Source organism: Oncorhynchus clarkii, chromosome 23, assembly GCF_045791955.1.
Source record: "Oncorhynchus clarkii lewisi isolate Uvic-CL-2024 chromosome 23, UVic_Ocla_1.0, whole genome shotgun sequence".
Classification (NCBI taxonomy): Eukaryota; Metazoa; Chordata; class Actinopteri; order Salmoniformes; family Salmonidae; genus Oncorhynchus; species Oncorhynchus clarkii.
In genome coordinates this window covers 26,651,478-26,668,197 of record NC_092169.1, presented here as the reverse complement: position 1 = coordinate 26,668,197, position 16,720 = coordinate 26,651,478, and the positions used below count along the sequence as shown (strand labels likewise).

At 43.6% G+C, this 16,720-nt stretch overlaps 2 protein-coding genes across 10 annotated transcripts in view; both read left to right on the top strand.

Moving 5' to 3' along the window:
* The first annotated feature begins 2,059 nt into the window (after positions 1 to 2,059).
* Positions 2,060 to 8,768, top strand: LOC139381803 (rho GTPase-activating protein 19-like). Its single transcript, XM_071125576.1, has 11 exons — positions 2,060 to 2,676; positions 3,076 to 3,311; positions 3,447 to 3,527; positions 4,015 to 4,224; positions 4,827 to 5,053; positions 5,268 to 5,354; positions 5,631 to 5,696; positions 5,843 to 6,025; positions 6,460 to 6,555; positions 6,659 to 6,772; positions 7,256 to 8,768. The coding sequence occupies exons 1-11, from the start codon at positions 2,660 to 2,662 to the stop codon at positions 7,310 to 7,312; spliced, it is 1,374 nt and encodes a 457-aa protein (XP_070981677.1). The 5' UTR covers positions 2,060 to 2,659; the 3' UTR covers positions 7,313 to 8,768.
* Positions 8,769 to 11,280: 2,512 nt separating this feature from the next.
* LOC139381733 (slit homolog 1 protein-like) overlaps positions 11,281 to 16,720 on the top strand; it is a 175,368-nt gene continuing 169,928 nt past the window's right edge. For 3 of the 9 annotated variants that reach the window (XM_071125463.1, XM_071125471.1, XM_071125468.1), the window contains exon 1: positions 11,345 to 11,906. In XM_071125463.1, coding sequence (XP_070981564.1) covers positions 11,704 to 11,906 — 203 coding nt within the window. In that variant the 5' untranslated portion in view covers positions 11,345 to 11,703. Of the gene's footprint in view, positions 11,907 to 16,720 lie in introns of all 9 variants that reach the window. The other 6 variants (XM_071125469.1, XM_071125467.1, XM_071125465.1 and 3 more) reach the window with 4 other exon arrangements.

The following is a 16,720-nucleotide window of genomic DNA, read 5'->3' as shown; positions in this document are numbered from 1 at the left end:
GTGACAAATACAATTTGGTTTGTATTTTGATTTGATTGGAAGTGTGATTCATCACTCCAGAGAACGTGTTTCCACTGCTCCAGTGTCCAATGGCGTTGAGCTTTACGTCGCTCCAGCTTGTGTGTGGCTGCTCAGCCATGGAAACCCATTTCATGAAGCTCCCGACGAACAGTTATTGTGCTGATTTTGGTTCCAGTAGTGAGTGTTGCAACCAAGGACAGACAAAAAAAAATGTTTACCCCTTTTTTTTTCCCCAATTGGTAGTTAGTCTTGTCTCATCGTTGCAACTCCCGTACGGACTCAGTAGAGGCAAAAGTTGAGAGCCTCGTGTCCCCCGAAACACAACCCAGCCAAGCCGTACTGCTTCTTGACACAATGCCCGCTTAACCCGGAAGCCAGCCGCACCAATGTGTCGGAGGAAACACCTGGCGACCATGTCGGCGTGCACTGCGCCTGGCCCGTCACAGGAGTTGCTAGAGCGCGATGGGACAAGGACATCCCTGCCGGCCAAACCCTCTCCTAACCCGGACGATGCTGGGCCAATTGTGCGCCGCCCCATGGGTCTCCTAGTCGCGGCCGGCTGCGACAGAGCCTGGACTCGAACCAGGATCTCTAGTGGAACAGCTAGCATTGTGATGCAGTGCCTTAGACCACTGCGCCACTCGGGAGGCTGACAGACAATTTTTTACACGCTTTTCAGCACTTGCCAGTCCCGTTCTGTGAGCTTGTGTGGCCTACCACTTTGTGGCTGAGCCGTTGTTGTTTCTAGACGTTTCCACTTCACAATAACAGCGCTTACAGTTGACCAGGGCATACATTGATGAACTGACTTGTTGGAAAGGTGGCATCCTAAGACTGTGCCACGTTGAAAGTCACTGAGTAAGGCCATTCTACTGCCAATGTTTGTCTATGGAGATTGCATGGCTGTGTGCTCACTTTTATACACCTGTCATCAACGGCTGTGGCTAAAATTGCCGAATCCACTAATTTGAAGGGGTGTCCATATACTTCTGTGTTTATAGTGTATAATCAAACACTCTCTGTGGTAAACGAAGCTTCTGGCAGTTTCTGAAGCCAATGTGCCATGTTGAATATATTTTCTTCCAATGAATTTCGCTCTAGCATTTGAACAGTTTTGGTTATAAGCTATTATGACCCCATTTCTGAAACCTAAGACTCTTGAGCATGGCTTTCTGTTCCCCTCTGATCACGGGCCGTGTTAGAAGGGAGTGTCAAACAAAAAACGCAATTCGGCCCCGATAAGAATATAATTTGCCCTCAGAAAAGCCTCAATTCGTCAGGGCATGGACTCGACAAGGTGTCGAATGCGTTCCACAGTGATGCTGGCCCATGTTGACTCCAATGTCAACATGGGCCAGATTTTACACATTTTGTTACGTTAGTCTTATTCTAAAATGTATTATAGTTTTTTTTTCCCTCAATATCCCATAATGACGAAGCAAAAACAGGTTTTTATAAATTTTCGAAAATGTATTCAATTTAAAAAAAAAAACATAATCACATTTACATAAGTATTCAGACCCTTTACTTTGTCGAAGCACCTTAGTCAGCAATTACAGCCTCGAGTCTTCTTGTGTATGACGCTACAAGCTTGGCACACCTGTATTGGGGGAGTTTCTCCCTTCTCTGCATATCTTCTCAAGCTCTCTCAACTTGGATGTGGAGCGTCGCTGCACAGCTATTTTCAGGTCTCTCCAGAGATGTTCAAATGGGTTCAAGTCTGGGCTCTGGCTGGGCTACTCAAGGACATTCAGAGACTTGTCCCAAAGCCACTCCTGCGTTGTCTTGCCTGTGTGCTTAGGGTCGTTGTCCTGTTGGAAGGTGAACCTTCGCCCCAGTCTGCCTTTTGGCACCTAAAGGATTAGATGCAGTGGAGGATTAGATAGGATTAGATTCCTCCCACCAGCCTCCTCTGTTTAGGTGGTAGGGTAAAAAAATAATCATTGTGTGGATCAAAATATAATGGCATTATACCCCAGTCTAGTTGGTGGCGGTAATGCAACATACATTGGATGCCATCTGCCGTTAAACCTCACCGAAGAAGAAGGTTTGGGTCCAGTGGTAGCAAAGATTTCTAACTAACCCAAGATAGTTCATCTGTGTCGTTTACAGTGGAAGCAAATTAAGCATTGTGGGCAGAACAAGCAAGGAGGTGGGTAAAGCGAATCACGAACTATCGAGATCCTATTGGCGCGTTGTAGCATATATTTGCATATTTCCATTAAGGAACTCTGTGAAGTGCGTGTGTACACAAACTAATTTCGACCGTGCACTCCTTCTAAACATAGCAATTTTAAAAAATAATTTGGGAAAAAGTGTAAAGTATATAAACCTTAGTGCACTGTGTTTGTAACACATTTTAGTTTGGGAACATAAAAATGAATTGAGATCAGATGTTTCATCGATTAGAAAATTAGCAGAACGTTGGACCAGTTTAGCCGACTTCCATCCATTCCAACGACCCGCGGCTGGACTTCCTCTCACTACCATGTTTGGTGGTGAAAAAAACATTCTTAACAGATGCGTCAGATTTATGGCCCTTGTGAGGTGTCTGGGTTACCCCTTCAGTCTGTGGTGCTGATAGTAGTTTCAGCATCCAAGGAGGCGGGGTAAGGAATGGAACAGCGGAAGATTCAAAATGGACGAAAACGTAAGGTAGGCATATCGTCTAACAATTGTGACCGCCAAACAGTTTGCACTGTGCATGATAACAACATAATTACACTCATTATGTGGACATGACTGTTGCTATCTCTCAGATACGCCTAACGTTACTCAACCGGCTGGAGAGAGAGATTTTACTAGCAACTAGCTAGCTAACTTCCCTAGCCATCTAGCTAGCTACGTTCGTTACTATCCAGCTACATACTTGATCGTTATAATGGGTTTGCAAATTGGTACTTGCAAGACTTAGTTGCTTGTTGGCTCTTTGACACATCAGACCTGAACATTATTTTTAGGTAACATTTAAGTAGTTAATTAGCTACTAAACAATAACAACCAGACTATTTGTCTCCACTCTCTCCCCTCCCACCCCGGATGGACCGTGTGCAGTGTAGTGAACTCTCAGGACCCTGCACCACAGCTGGTCATCTTCAACCCAGACTTCTTTGTGGAGCGTCTGAAACATGAGCGTCCCCAGGTGTTCACCGAGCTGGTCCTCAGTAACATCACCAGGCTCATAGACCTGCCAGGGGATGAGTTTGCCCAGCTCACAGGCGAGGCAGACCCCAGACTGCCCACAGCACACACAGGCTTCCTACGCTCTTTCAACTTCCTCAAACGCAAAGGTGAATTAACCATAATGTTGTCTACTCTACACACACACACACACACTGAGGTCTTTTGTGTAGTTTGCAGTCTGTGCATTTCAAATGTCCTGTGCTGTCCATTCACTACACATCTTTTTTTGTGGTGATTTCCAGATAAAGGAGTGGTGTTTGGTGCTCCTCTGACAGAGGAGGGCATAGCACAGATCCACCAGCTGATTGAATACCTCAGCAAGAGTGAGTTCTACAGTTATCCCATCTTTACAAGTTCACCTTTCAGCCTGCATCTAGAAAGAAACATATAATTTGCTTTCAACGTTTTGTAGAAGTGTTCTAATTTTACCAGTTCATGTCCTATTTCTGTCCTCAAAATCCTGGCAGGAGCACCTAATAGGTGTTCTGTGTGTTATTTTCTGGCCCAGTCTGTCTAGTGTTAATATCTCGTCTTTAAGTCTGAGCGCTGAATGAGTGAGTAGGTATGAGCTCATGGTCTATTTCCTGCTCTAGTGATGTCAACGTCTGAAAGTGGACACTGGGATAGAGCGGGGGAGTCAATAATTCATCTGAAAACACTTTACTCTCCTTTTTTCTGTTTCTGTCTGTTCTCTCCTCTATTTTGCATTTCTGTTTGCTCCCCCCCATTCACTCGCCACTGCTTCTCTCACTCTCATACACCTAATAATCTCTTCCCCTTATCTTTATCCATCTGTAATCCCTCTCTCAGATCTCCATGTGGAGGGGTTGTTCCGTGTGCCAGGCCACAGCCTGCGGCAGGCGGCCCTGCGAGAGATGTTGAACGCCGGGACAGAGATAGACCTGGAGACTGGGGACTTCCATCCTAATGATGCTGCCACCCTGCTTAAAGCATTCCTAGGAGAGCTGCCTGAACCCCTACTCACACACAGACACTACCACGCCTATCTGAAGATAGCAGGTAACATACACAACAAGCCATATAACCTAAATATACACGAGTACACCCCCCCCCCCCCCCCTTGCCCTCAGAACAGCCTTAATTTGTTTGGGCAAGGACTCTACAAGGTGTTGAAAGCATTCCACAGGAATGCTGGCCAATGTTGACTCCAATGCTTCCCACTTTTTTTTCAAGTTGGCGGAGTGTCCTTTGGGTGGGGGCCTGTTCTTGATAAACACAGGAAACTGTTGAGAGTGGAAAAACCAAGCCGCGTTGCAGTTCTTGACACAAACCGGTGTGTCTACTACCATACCCAGTTCAAAGGCACTTAAATATTTTTATCTTGCCCATTTACCCGTGGCACACATGCACAATCCATGTCTCAATTGTCTCAACGTTTTAAAATCCTTTAACCTGTCTCCTCTTCATCTACACTGATTTGAAGTGGATTTAACAAGTGACATCAATAAGGGATCATAGCTTTCACCTGGTTCACCTGTCATGGACAGAGCAGTTGTTCTTAATGTTTTGTATGCTCAGTGTAAGTGTTACATTTTAAACTATTTGTGGATGCAAGTCTGCCAAAAACCAAACGTTATGAAAATAGGGATGATTATCTCCAGAGCTGACCCAGTTTGATGAGAAGGGGAACAAGACTTCAGTGCCGGATAAGGAGCGTCAGATCGAGACCTTCCAGCTGCTGTTCATGCTGCTGCCTCCAGCCAACTACAGTCTGCTCAAACTGCTCTTGGACCTGCTCTACCACACCGCTCGCAACCAGCACAACAACAAGATGTCTGCCATCAACCTGGCCACCATGGTGGCTCCACACATCATCTGGCCCAAACATGTACGTCTTGTTCAAACCAAAGTTTATTGGTTGTGTACACAGTTTAGTAGATGTAATAGTGGGTGCAGTGAAATGCTTATGTTACTAGCTCCTAATAGTGCAGTAAAATGTCAAACCAGACAATCACTTTCTCTCTCCCTCCCCCTCACCATTCCTCTCTCCCATTAGTTGATTATTGTTGTTTCTTCTCATTAGTATTGTGTGTCTTTTCCAGGTGCAAGCCAGTGACCTCCAGGGGAATATTAAGAAGCTAAACAACTCTGTGGCTTTCCTCATCAAGCACTCACAGAAACTCTTCAGGGTGAAAATTGACTGGCTAGCATTCATTCTCCAGTAGCCATTTTTAATCAATATCCCTATTCATTACCCTCCCCTCTGTCGCACTCAATCATCTGGGTTCTGGAACAATAACTGTCTGGGGATTTTCACCTGAGTCAATACTGTGTCTGCATCAGTCAATCATTTCACATGTCAATCACAGTTTGGTCGCCTGAAACCTGTGAGTTTTGTGTGTCTAAATAAGTCTTGTTTGTCTAAACAATGACAAAGGTGGTAATTGTCTGTGTTTTTCCTCAAGGCTCCTGCGTATGTCAAAGAACTCGCCCGCATGCATTTTAAAGGATCAACCACCTCCCAGTTTACGGTGAGTACACTACACAAACTCTGTCTAGTTGATTTCCATCACTATTTGACTGTGTTGGGCAACCTAAATCGATCATGTCTTCTATCAGGGAATATCTCAAACTCAGCGAAGACCTGTTATCAATTCACTCCTCTCCTCCCTACCAGGATGGCCTGGCTCTGTGTGGTGTGGGTGCTCACCCCTCCCCCTCTAAGAGGGCTGGTGGGGCTGTGACGAGTACAGACGGGACCACCAGCAGTAACACACACACTGAGCTGGCCCTCAGAGAGCTTTACCAACAGGTCAGCAGCATGCCTGAGTCTGCCAAGAAGAAGAAACTCATCAGACAGGTGGGACACACACATGCCTACACCTGTATTTGCAGAATGTGCAGAAATAATGAGTGTTTGGCCAAAAGGGTGGCAGGTAGCCTAGCGGTTAAGAGCGTTGGGCCAGTAACCGAGAGGTCGCTGGGTCAGTAACCGAGAGGTCGCTGGGTCAGTAACCGAGAAGTCGCTGGGTCAATTCCCTGAGCCGACTAGGTGAAAAATCTGCCAACGTGCCCTTGAGCAAGGTACTTAATTCTAATTGTTCCACGGCCACCATCAATAATGGCTATTCGCTGGCCGTGACCCCACTCAAGGTTTCTCGGGGAGTGGAATATGCAAAAACAAAAACATTTCACATGCATATACTACACACTTGTGAAATAGGATAAATGTACAGATCCACCTAATTATTAGCATTATTATTAAGACTTTCACTGTTTTTGTGTGTTGTGTAGTTTGCTAAGCAGATCCCTGGGACGCCATTGAGTGACCAACAGACACTGTACTCGAATAGGAAACATCGCCGCTCACGCTCCTTTGGAGGAATCCGGGTATCATCCATTATTTAAAATAATAGCTAAATGTTCTGTCAATCCCAGGAAGATGTTAGACAGGATGTGTGATTTTTGAGAGCTATGTTTGTGTGTGTACCAGAGGAGAGCGTTAGGTACCCAGGGCCCGGTGGAGAAGTCTAGCAGTAGCCTGGCGACTCCAGGATCCAGCAGCTCAGCAGACAGACAGGAGAAGGAGGACAGCAGCTTTGGATGGGTAAGTACTATACATCTCCATAGCTGAGTCACTGTATGTGTGCGTAATAGGAACGGTATAGTGAAGTGTTACTTTGTCTCAGGTTCAAACCAAACAAATGAAACTTGTCTGTTTGCCTGGTTAGCATCATGATTCACAGCTATAAACCTGTCACCAGTGGGTGACTGTGTCGTTCTCCCCATTTACTAATATGATAATAATGGTAGAATATGGTCATAATATGGTAATTTAGAGTGACATATATGCAGGGCTCCAACCCACAGTCCTGGTGAGCCAGTTAAACCATGACTACTGCGTTGTGGTATGGATGGAGTGTATTACCATTAGCTCACCAACCAGTGGCTAACCACAGGGCAAACTCCCTCCCTAAACTCCCCAATGGGGTTTATTTGAGTGACATTGTCAGATGGGTTTGGCGCCAAGGTTAAGTAGAACGGACATAACTCTGAAATACATGAGGTTGTTCTCTCTCTTTTCTCTCAGGATTCCTCGTCTCTTAAAAGGATGTGCTTCTCGCCAACGCAGGAGACGTCGGTCTAGCAGTCAGCTCAGCTCATCCACAACTTTCTCCTCTCACTCTCAAAAACATTTCTCTAACTTGGTTTTAAAATGAATCTTTTAACAAACAGGGAGACACCCTGAGAGAGTTAAACAGTCAAGTCATTTACAAGCCAAATAATGTGTTGTCTTAAAAGCAGCAGAACCATGTAGACCAGTAAATTAGTTTTCATCTCTTCCTTGTTCTGTTTGGAAAGACACAACACATGTACACCTCGGTCATTCTGGTCAAGTAGGAGATAGAATGACTAGAAAAACCACTGGGAACCAATTGAAAACCCACATTTTTGTGGTTTAAACTTTTGCATGTGTTTTGAGTTAGTTACTACTGTGTAGAGCATGCCATGTGGACAAACATTGTCTCGGGTAGGTAGAAGTAAGCTGGATCTATAGGGAGTTTGCGCTGGTTTGTAGTAAACGTTTAAGCTAAGCAAAGTGTTTTGAGTGCCTTAAAATGATATTAGCAAAGTAGTAAAGTTAATGTGTGATATTGAATTGAATCTTTATTTAAGCCTAAGTCCCATTTGAGATAGTTTAATGTATTCCAGTTGGTGTGACTGTGGAGGCAGTAGCATCGTCTAATGTGTTCAGACTGAGCAGAGATGAGTGTGAAAGAAAGATGGAGGGAGAGGTGAGTGAGAGTAAAGTCTTGGAACATGGTATGTAGGGCTATGACTGGTTTTCCTGGTCTGGTCATGTGTTAAGGAAAACCTAGTAGATGTGAATGAGACCGTAGGAGTAGCTAATGGTCTGCTGTTATTACAACGTGTGTGAACTCACTGTTGCTTTGTTTGGGAGTGTTTCTGTAGCCACGGTCTTAATCTGTCAACACTGATTTATTTTTATTTTTTCTCTTTTTTTCTGTCTCTCTTTAAATACTTTTTTCATTTTTACAGTGTTTTTGTATTTTTTACTTTTTTCTGAGACTGCAACCAAAATGTGTATTAATGGTATTATTTTTTATCCACTTATGTTTTATGCAATATCTGTCCTTTTTGATACTGTTACAGAAAAGTTTTTCTATGCAATCTGTTACAATATTTGTTATTTAATATCACATGTTTTTATCCATGGCCTATCTGCATTGGTTCTGTTTATAGCTATTTTCAAAACCAGTCAGACATTGATTGCTGAATCCTGACAAGATTCAACCATATCTTCACACAAATTCTCTACCAACAATAATTTTTTATTTTTACGGAAATGTGAATAATTTACATCTGTTTCACGATTTCCTTTTTCTAGTGGCAACATAAACTTAAAATGTCAGTGTCAGCGGCATTTCCATTCTACTGATCTGACTATTGAGCATCAGAATTCTGTCTGTCAAGCTGTTTCAATGTGAATGTACTACACGTACAACAGCACGTCTGTCATTATTGGCGCTACTGTGAAGCTATGCAACAAACTGCCATTAAAATACAATGAAACAAACATCTTTATTTCCTTTGTGGTCAAATAATTAATGTATTTATTTAACTAGGCAAGTCGGTTAAGAACACATTTTTATTTACAATGACGGCCAAACCCTCCCCTAACCTGGACGACTGGGCCAATTGTGCGCCGCCCTATGGGACTTCCGATCACGGCCGGTGGTGATTCAGCTCGGGGACGCTACAGGGTCTAGTGACGCCACTCGGGAGCTCTTATTGGTTGTGTGAAATATTGATCATCAATAGCGTTGCTACTGGGAAGCTATGCAACAAACCGCTGTTCAAAGACAATGAAACGAACATCTTTATTTCCTTTGTGGTAAAATGTGTTATTGGTTGTGTGGAATATTGATAAAAGAGGCAATGTTTTAAACTGATACGATGTCATGCTGAAGATTGACCGTGATTGAAGATTTTATAACATGGCAAGGTTTTATGTACATGTTTGAACATTTAATTAATTCACAGGTATTTGGTGAATATTTAGTTCTCTTTGATTTTGTCTGCTTAACTGACTGGAACTAGTGACCGGTCTGCAGTGACCGAGTGTAGTTTAGTTTTAACCACAAGATGGAGCACATGAGATGCAAATGCTCAGCCTTTTGTAAAGATGCCCTGAAATCACTTTAGTAGATGTTTAGTGTTAAATCTTTTCTCACAATTATTTTTCAGCTTGGAAACGTGTAGAATTTTACTTTGTTATAACTGAGATGTTCCGAAAAAGTGAATGTACATTTCAATAAGAGTGTTTATCTTGTCCCTGGTAGTTTATGAAAGTGTGATGTGATATACACTTTCCTTACATTCCAGGAGCAAAAGTCTAAATTAAAATGCATCTATTTTTGTCTGCAGTTTATTTTTCTCCTGGAAATTCTGTGAATAAGCAGTAGGTTATGAAAGAAAGCGGGACAAGGAACTAAGAAGTTATCCACAATGCAGGTGGTTGGAATGTGTGTGTCATGATTGTGTTGTTGCATGTTTGGTATTAGAAGTATACACAGTGCACCTGTGTGTGTGCACATGCCTCTTAATGTGTGTGTGTCGTGTATGTTGTACACAGGTTTTACAGCCCTCCAGCAGGGGACTGCTGCCACTCTCAGGTCCTGTAAATACACAACAGGACAGCAGTGACTGTGCTGGAAATACCAATGGTCACTACTGTATATAGTTACCAGGTCAAATTCTGGTTTTATTTAGAATGTGTTCTCCGCCCATTCTCAGTCAGACACACATCCATGCCAAACTTTGGTTTTAGAGATAACTTTTATTTCAAAAACCTTTTTTTTTTAATCCAGTCGGATAAACACTCCAAACAGCCTACCCGACCACACGGAGGCAAACCATTGCCTCATTTTGTCATTCCAATCCCATTCTAATGATAAAACTGTGGGGGACCAAAATGCAATTTTAGAATGTGGGTTGGACATGTCCCCAGTGAAAGTTGCGTCCCTGATACATAGTGTTTTAGATTAATTAAACTTCACACAACTCTTCTATTTTCTCCATTTGGTAAACTCTAGTTACTACTAAATTACTTCACAATTACTACACATAAAAGAGACATGCACCTGAGCCTTGAGGTTGACTTATTTTATTTCCTATATGAGTTGTGGTACTGTTTGCTAGTACTCTTAAGTGCAAATTGGTGTCGTCCCTTCCCACATCTAGGACAAACAGAGAGGTGTGTAAGTGTATTCCATTCACAGCTCTGTAAGAGACTGGAGGGACAGGGAGAGACGCCCTAAACACCACCCTCTCCCCTGTGTTCAGGACCCATGTTAGGAAGATCTATACACCACTGACACTTTTACTGGGCCAGATGGATCACTCTCTCTCTACTACGTGTGCGTGTGTCTGGCGGGGCCTAGGAAGGACGGAACACACTTGTTCGTACAGTACCTCATCTCCATCAGTCTCTCTGTCTTTTTCTCCTCCTTTTTCTTTGTAAGCCAGAGATTGGGCTTCAAGGGTTCTTCAGGTTCTGTTATAGTGTTTTTACGTTGGGATGGCTCCACCACAGTGCATGCAGGAAAAGCCGGAGCACAGCGGACTTTATTTCATTGTTTGGAGAGAGGTTGGAGACTAACCTCCTCCTAGCCACCACTATGGACTTCAACAGTCTACTAATGTCCAAGTCCTTATATTAGGTGGTCATAAATGTACATTTTGTATGTTATGTATGTATTTAAACACACATACGTACACCTACACAGACCCTTGTGATACTGGGGACAGGGGTTGAACAGTGTCACAGGTTACTGCTCTCTGCTCTATACGGGCTGCCTGGAGGCAAGCCTGGGAGAGAATGAAACCGAATAAAGGACAGAGAGTTGTGAGGGTGAGAATAAGAGAGAAAATGAGGGACTAAAAGACAGATTGAGAGAGAATGAGAGAGTTCAGGCAGGGTTCTGTGTGTGTGTGTGTGGGGGGGGGGGTGTTGTGTGAGGAGGGAAGGAGGAGGGGGAGGGGTGGAGTCAGGGGTCTGCTATTTGTAGCTCCTTGTGATGGATGACTGCTGTGTGTGTAGGAGAGAGAGATAGGCTTTTCTTCATTCTGCTCTATCCCCATTCCCCCTAGTCAGACAAGCAGAGCAGAGCGGGACAGAGAGAGAGAGAGAGAAGAGTCGTGAGCGAACGAGTGCAGAACAGAACAACTCCACAAAGAGAAGAGAGAGGTGGATAGTTCCCTTTGCGAGAAAAAGAGAAGAAAATCAAGCCTTTCAGAATACATTACCAACTGAGGACATTACTTATTTCTAGCCCTGTTTTATGTTGTAACAGTGAGAGTTCTTTCTCATTCTACGAGAGCCTACACACTGATTGTAAAAAACTTGTATTCTGTAGTAGGAATTGGGGATTTTGCAGAGAGAAGGAGAAAGAAAGAGAAAAGGCTTTTTTGGAGCCAGGTTTTGAGAAGCAGGAGGCTGCAGTCGTGGAGATCATGCCTGGTAGAGGAGCTTGTTCTGGGGCAGGCGTGGGGAGGTTGCCTGGGTACTGGGTCTGTGTGCTGGTTCTCTGTGCCCTGGTGACAGGCTACGTCAGCGCGTGCCCTGCCCTGTGTACCTGCAGTGGCACCACGGTGGACTGCCATGGGCTGGGCATCAAAACCATGCCCCGGAATATACCCCGCAACACCGAGAGACTGTAAGTGTTTACTTCTGTACCATACCTGTGTGTGTTTGTGTGTCCGTCTGTCTGTTTGTCTCTTTACTATATGTGTTTATTTGTCTGTCTGTCTGTCTGTCTGTCTGTCTGTCTGTCTGTCTGTCTCTTTACTGTAAGTGTGCATTTGTCTGCCTGTCTGTGGTTCTATGTCTCTGTGTGTCTGTTTCTGTGTGTGTGGTGGCGCACATGACTTTGCTGAAACAGAGAGAGAACAATAGCCCTGAGTGGTGTGTGTGTGTGTGCGCATGCATAGCATTCCAGTCAGGTATAAATAGGCATGAGAGACTGGAAAGAGCCGGAGTAGATGTATGCCGTTCATGTGTCCATAATTGACATACCTGCCGTTGTTGTGTGTGTGTGTGTATGTCTACAGGCTCACACATACATACATGTTCACCGCAAAATGTGGAAATGCTCCACTAATTAGTTTAATATAATTACTACAATTGACTGTTGATCTTCACTATTTCCCCTTTTCTATGCGGCAAAATGTTACTGTGAGATGATTAAATCAGTAAGCTTATATTTTGATGTGGTGGTATGGTATATGAATTTCACTCCATATTTGCATCTTTTTTTATTTCAATCTTCTCTATTAAAATAATCCATTGTTAATTTGACTCCCTCTAGACGAGATGTAAATGTTAGCCTACATTCTCTTGGTTTCAGGACACAGTGTATTCTCCTGATGATATAGTTAGTTCACTATCTGTAGACTGGATCTTCTCTTTCTCTCTCTTTCCCCCTCCTGCACCGGCCCTCCCTCCCTCTTGCAGACCCCCCTCTCCCCCAAATTGTTAAATCATGTAGAAAATTAAGCAAATCTGCTCCTTAAGTGTGTCCTGCCTGTGACAAGATCTGCTGGACGTCTTGTAGCAGGAAGGAGAAAGTGGAGGGATGATGAGAGAAATGGAAAGAGATTTCTCCTTTTATGGATTTCCTTTTGAAATATTCATCTGTAAATCAGTGGTGAGGAGGAGGATAGGAGAGGTGAGGGAAATATATTGTTCTGTTTCAGCTTCTAGAATAGCTCAGATGAATAAAAGATGTTGTGGGAACAGAGGAGAGAGAGAGAGAGGAGAGAAACACTTGTGTCAGAAGCAACGTTTGCGTAGCGGGAGCTGACTGCATATTTCATGAACTCCATATTTCATTTCTAAGAACACCTTTTTGTAGCGGATGCATGTGTCAGAGCTGCTTGTATGTTCACAGACAGAACACACACACACACACACACACACACACACAGACAGACACACGCTTGGGACATTTTCTAGGGGGAAACATGACGATTTTGTGGTTTCCTTTTACATGAACAGCAGTATGCTCTGAGAGTGTACCGTAGTTAAACTGAGGTGTGTTTTATGTGTTGCAGTTAGTTTATATATGTGTAGGTCATGTATACTAGCTGTTATACCTGGGATTTGTAATGTGATTTCATGCTTCAAACCGTCTTGCTAAATAGGATGGATATCTGTGACTCTCTAAATGCTTCTGTCTGTGTGTCTGGCAGACCTTCACTCTTTGGCGGTTAGACTTTTAAGTAGTCAAGCGTTTCAAGTTTTCTGTCAATGCGCGCGCGTATGTGTGGTGCGTGTGTGTATGTCATGTAGAAGGTTCTTGGTCTCCATGAATTGGTTAGTTAACAATATAAACTCTCTGTAATCCAGGGTTGGTATATAGGGTGATCCATCAAGATGATTGAACAAGTCAACCCCCCCCCCCCCCACCCCCACCCCACCCGCTGGTCCGCTGGGTCTGTGTGTGTGAAAACACCGCTAAGGCTGATAATAGTGCAATATTGGTGTGAGGGGTATTGGGGTAGACAACTACTGGGGCAGAGTACAGGCCTTTACATTGACTTCAGGTGGAGAGAGGGGAAGGTATGAAGGAGGTTAGAGGGACACAGCCTGTCTGGACAAGCTTTATTGGCCAATCCTGGAATGCTGGGGCGATTTGAGGGGAAAGTGTGTGTGTGAACGATGTGTGTTGGTCAGTGGACCGTGAGTATGTGTGTGTGTGTGTGTGATTTGGGGGAGGTCTTGACACTGACTGCAGTTTCCCATTTACACTTGTCACTGTGGGTTTGGATCAGCCCTGACCTCTGACCTCCACAGACTGTATCTCAGCTCAGCTCAGCTCCAGGTGTTAAAATCACACCACACACCTTCTCCTGCAGTGGCTAGGATGTCTTCAGCCTGCCGTCCATTCTTAGTCCAATTCACAAACAAACCTCTCTGCATCACTCATACTTAAACTATGCCATGGATTGGTTTGTATAGGCCTGATGCAATTCAACAGGTATTTAAATATGACATATTTTGGTACACACATATACAGTATATGCACACATCCCACAAGTTTCAGAAATGGCCGTCCCTAGCTTGCATCTATTTCTCTATTACCACCCCTTCTTATCTGTTTCTCTTATCTGTGTTATCTCTCTAATGGATCCAGCTATGGCTGCTGGACAGCTCTGATAACACTGTGGACTATCTGTGTGGAGTGGCAATGAGCTGATAATGGGATTGGAATGACTGGGCTGGCCTCGTTCATCCTCTCTTCAGCAGAATACAGCTCTCCAGCCACCTCAGGGTCAGACTCATCGCAGTGTTGTCTCTCTTATTTACAATGTGTGCTTTGTCCTATATTTAATTTTGAATCTCAGCCCCCGTAGGAGGCCTTTTGGTAGGCCGTCATTGTAAATTCAAATTTGTTCTTAAATGACTTGTCTATTTTTTTGTTTAACTAGGCAAGTCAGTTCATTAAGAACAAGTTCTTATTTACAATGACAGCCTACCCCGACCAAATCCGGACGACACTGGGCCATCCTATGGGACTCTCAATCACGGCCGGATGTGATACAGCCTGGAATCGAACCAGGGACTGTAGCGACGCCTCTTGCACTGAGATGCAGCGCCTTAGACCGCTGTGCCACTCAGGAGCACGTGTTGGGCCTAGTTAAATAAAAATAAATGAAAAAACTATGTGTGTTTTTGGCTGGTGTGTGTGTCTGAAGGGTAGTGTTAGTAGAAGATTATCTTTATGCCAGAGAATGCCCTGCTCTGGGATACGGTAGAGTGTTGGACTCACCCCAGACAAGCATGGACTCCATGTGCATTCATTGTCTACAGCCTGTCTGCCTGTTTGTATGTGATGGTGTATGTGTGTACATGTACAGTACCAGTCAAAAGGTTTTTTGTGTGTTTTTAAAAAAAAAATTCTACATTGTAGAATAATAGTGAAGACATCAAAACTATGAAATAACACATATGGAATAATGTAGTAACCAAAAAAAGTGTTAAACAAATGGATATATAGCCACCCTTTGCCTTGATGACAGCTTTGCACACTTGCCATTCTCTCAACCAGCTTCACCTGGAATGCTTTTCCAACAGTCTGAAGGAGTTCCCACATATGATGAGCACTTGTTGGCTGCTTTTGATTCACTCTACGGTCCAACTCATCCCTAACCATCTCAATTGGGTTGAGGTCGGGTAATTGTGGAGGCCAGGTCATCTGATGCAGAACTCCATCACTCACCTTCTTGTTCAAATAGCCCTTACACAGCCTGGAGTTGTGTTGGGTCATTGTCCTGTTGAAAAACAAATTATAGTCCCACTAAGCGCAAACCAGATGGGATGGTGTATTGTTGCAGAATGCTGTGGTAGCCATGCTGGTTAAGTGTGCCTAGAATTCTAAATAAATCACAGACAGTGTCACCAGCAAAGCACACCCACACCACTACACCTCCTCCTCCATGCTTCACGGAGGGAACTTCACATGCAGAGATCATCCATTCACCTACTCTGTGTCTCACAAAGACATGGTGGTTGTAAACAAACATCTCAAATCTTGACTCATCAGACCAAAGGACAGATTTCCACCAGTCTAATATCCATTAATCGTGTTTCTTGGCCCAAGCAAGTCTCTTCTTATTATTGGTGTCCTTTAGTAGTGGTTTATTTGCAGCAATTCGACCATGAAGCCCTGATTCATGCAGTCTCCTCTGAACAGTTGATGTTGAGATGTGTCTGTTACTTGAACTCTGTGAAGCATTTATTTGTGCTGAAATTTCTGAGGCTGGTAACTCTAATGAACTTATCTTCTACAGCAGAGGTAATTCTGGGTCTTCCTGTTCTGTGGCGGTCCTCATGAGAGCCAGTTTCATCATAGCGCTTGGTGGTTTTTGCGACTGCACTTCAAGAAACATTCAAAGTTCTTGACATTTTCCGGATTGATCGACCATCATGATCTTTATTCGGGGTGACAGCGTAGCCTAGCGGTTAAAGTGTTGGACTAGTAACCAAAAGGTTGCAAGTTCAAATCCCCAAGCTTACTGGTCATTCTGCCCCTGAACAGGCAGTGTTCCTAGGCCATCATTGAAAATAAGAATTTGTTCTTAACTGACATGCCTAGTTAAATAAAGATTTAATTAAAGTAATGATGGATTGTCTTTGCTTATTTGAGCTGTTCTTGCCATAATCTTTACCAAATAGGGCTATCTTCTGTATACCACCCCAACATTGTCACAACACGACTGATAGGCTCAAACACATTAACAAGGAATGAAAAATGATACCATAAATGAACTATTAACTAGACACACATGTTAATTGAAGTGCATACCTCATGAAGCTGGTTGAGAGAATGCCAAGTGTGTACAAAGCTGTCATCAAGGCAAAGGGTGGCTACTTTGAAGAATCTCATATATAAAATATATTTGGATTTGTTTAACACTTTTTTGGTTACTATGTCATTCCATGTGTTATTTCATAGTTTTGATGTCTTCA

Coding starts and splice junctions, on each gene's coding strand:
- LOC139381803 (XM_071125576.1), top strand. Junction 5,054..5,267: donor ACATCATCTGGCCCAAACAT/GTACGTCTTGTT, acceptor TGTCTTTTCCAG/GTGCAAGCCAGTGACCTCCA. Junction 6,556..6,658: donor GCTCCTTTGGAGGAATCCGG/GTATCATCCATT, acceptor TGTGTGTACCAG/AGGAGAGCGTTAGGTACCCA.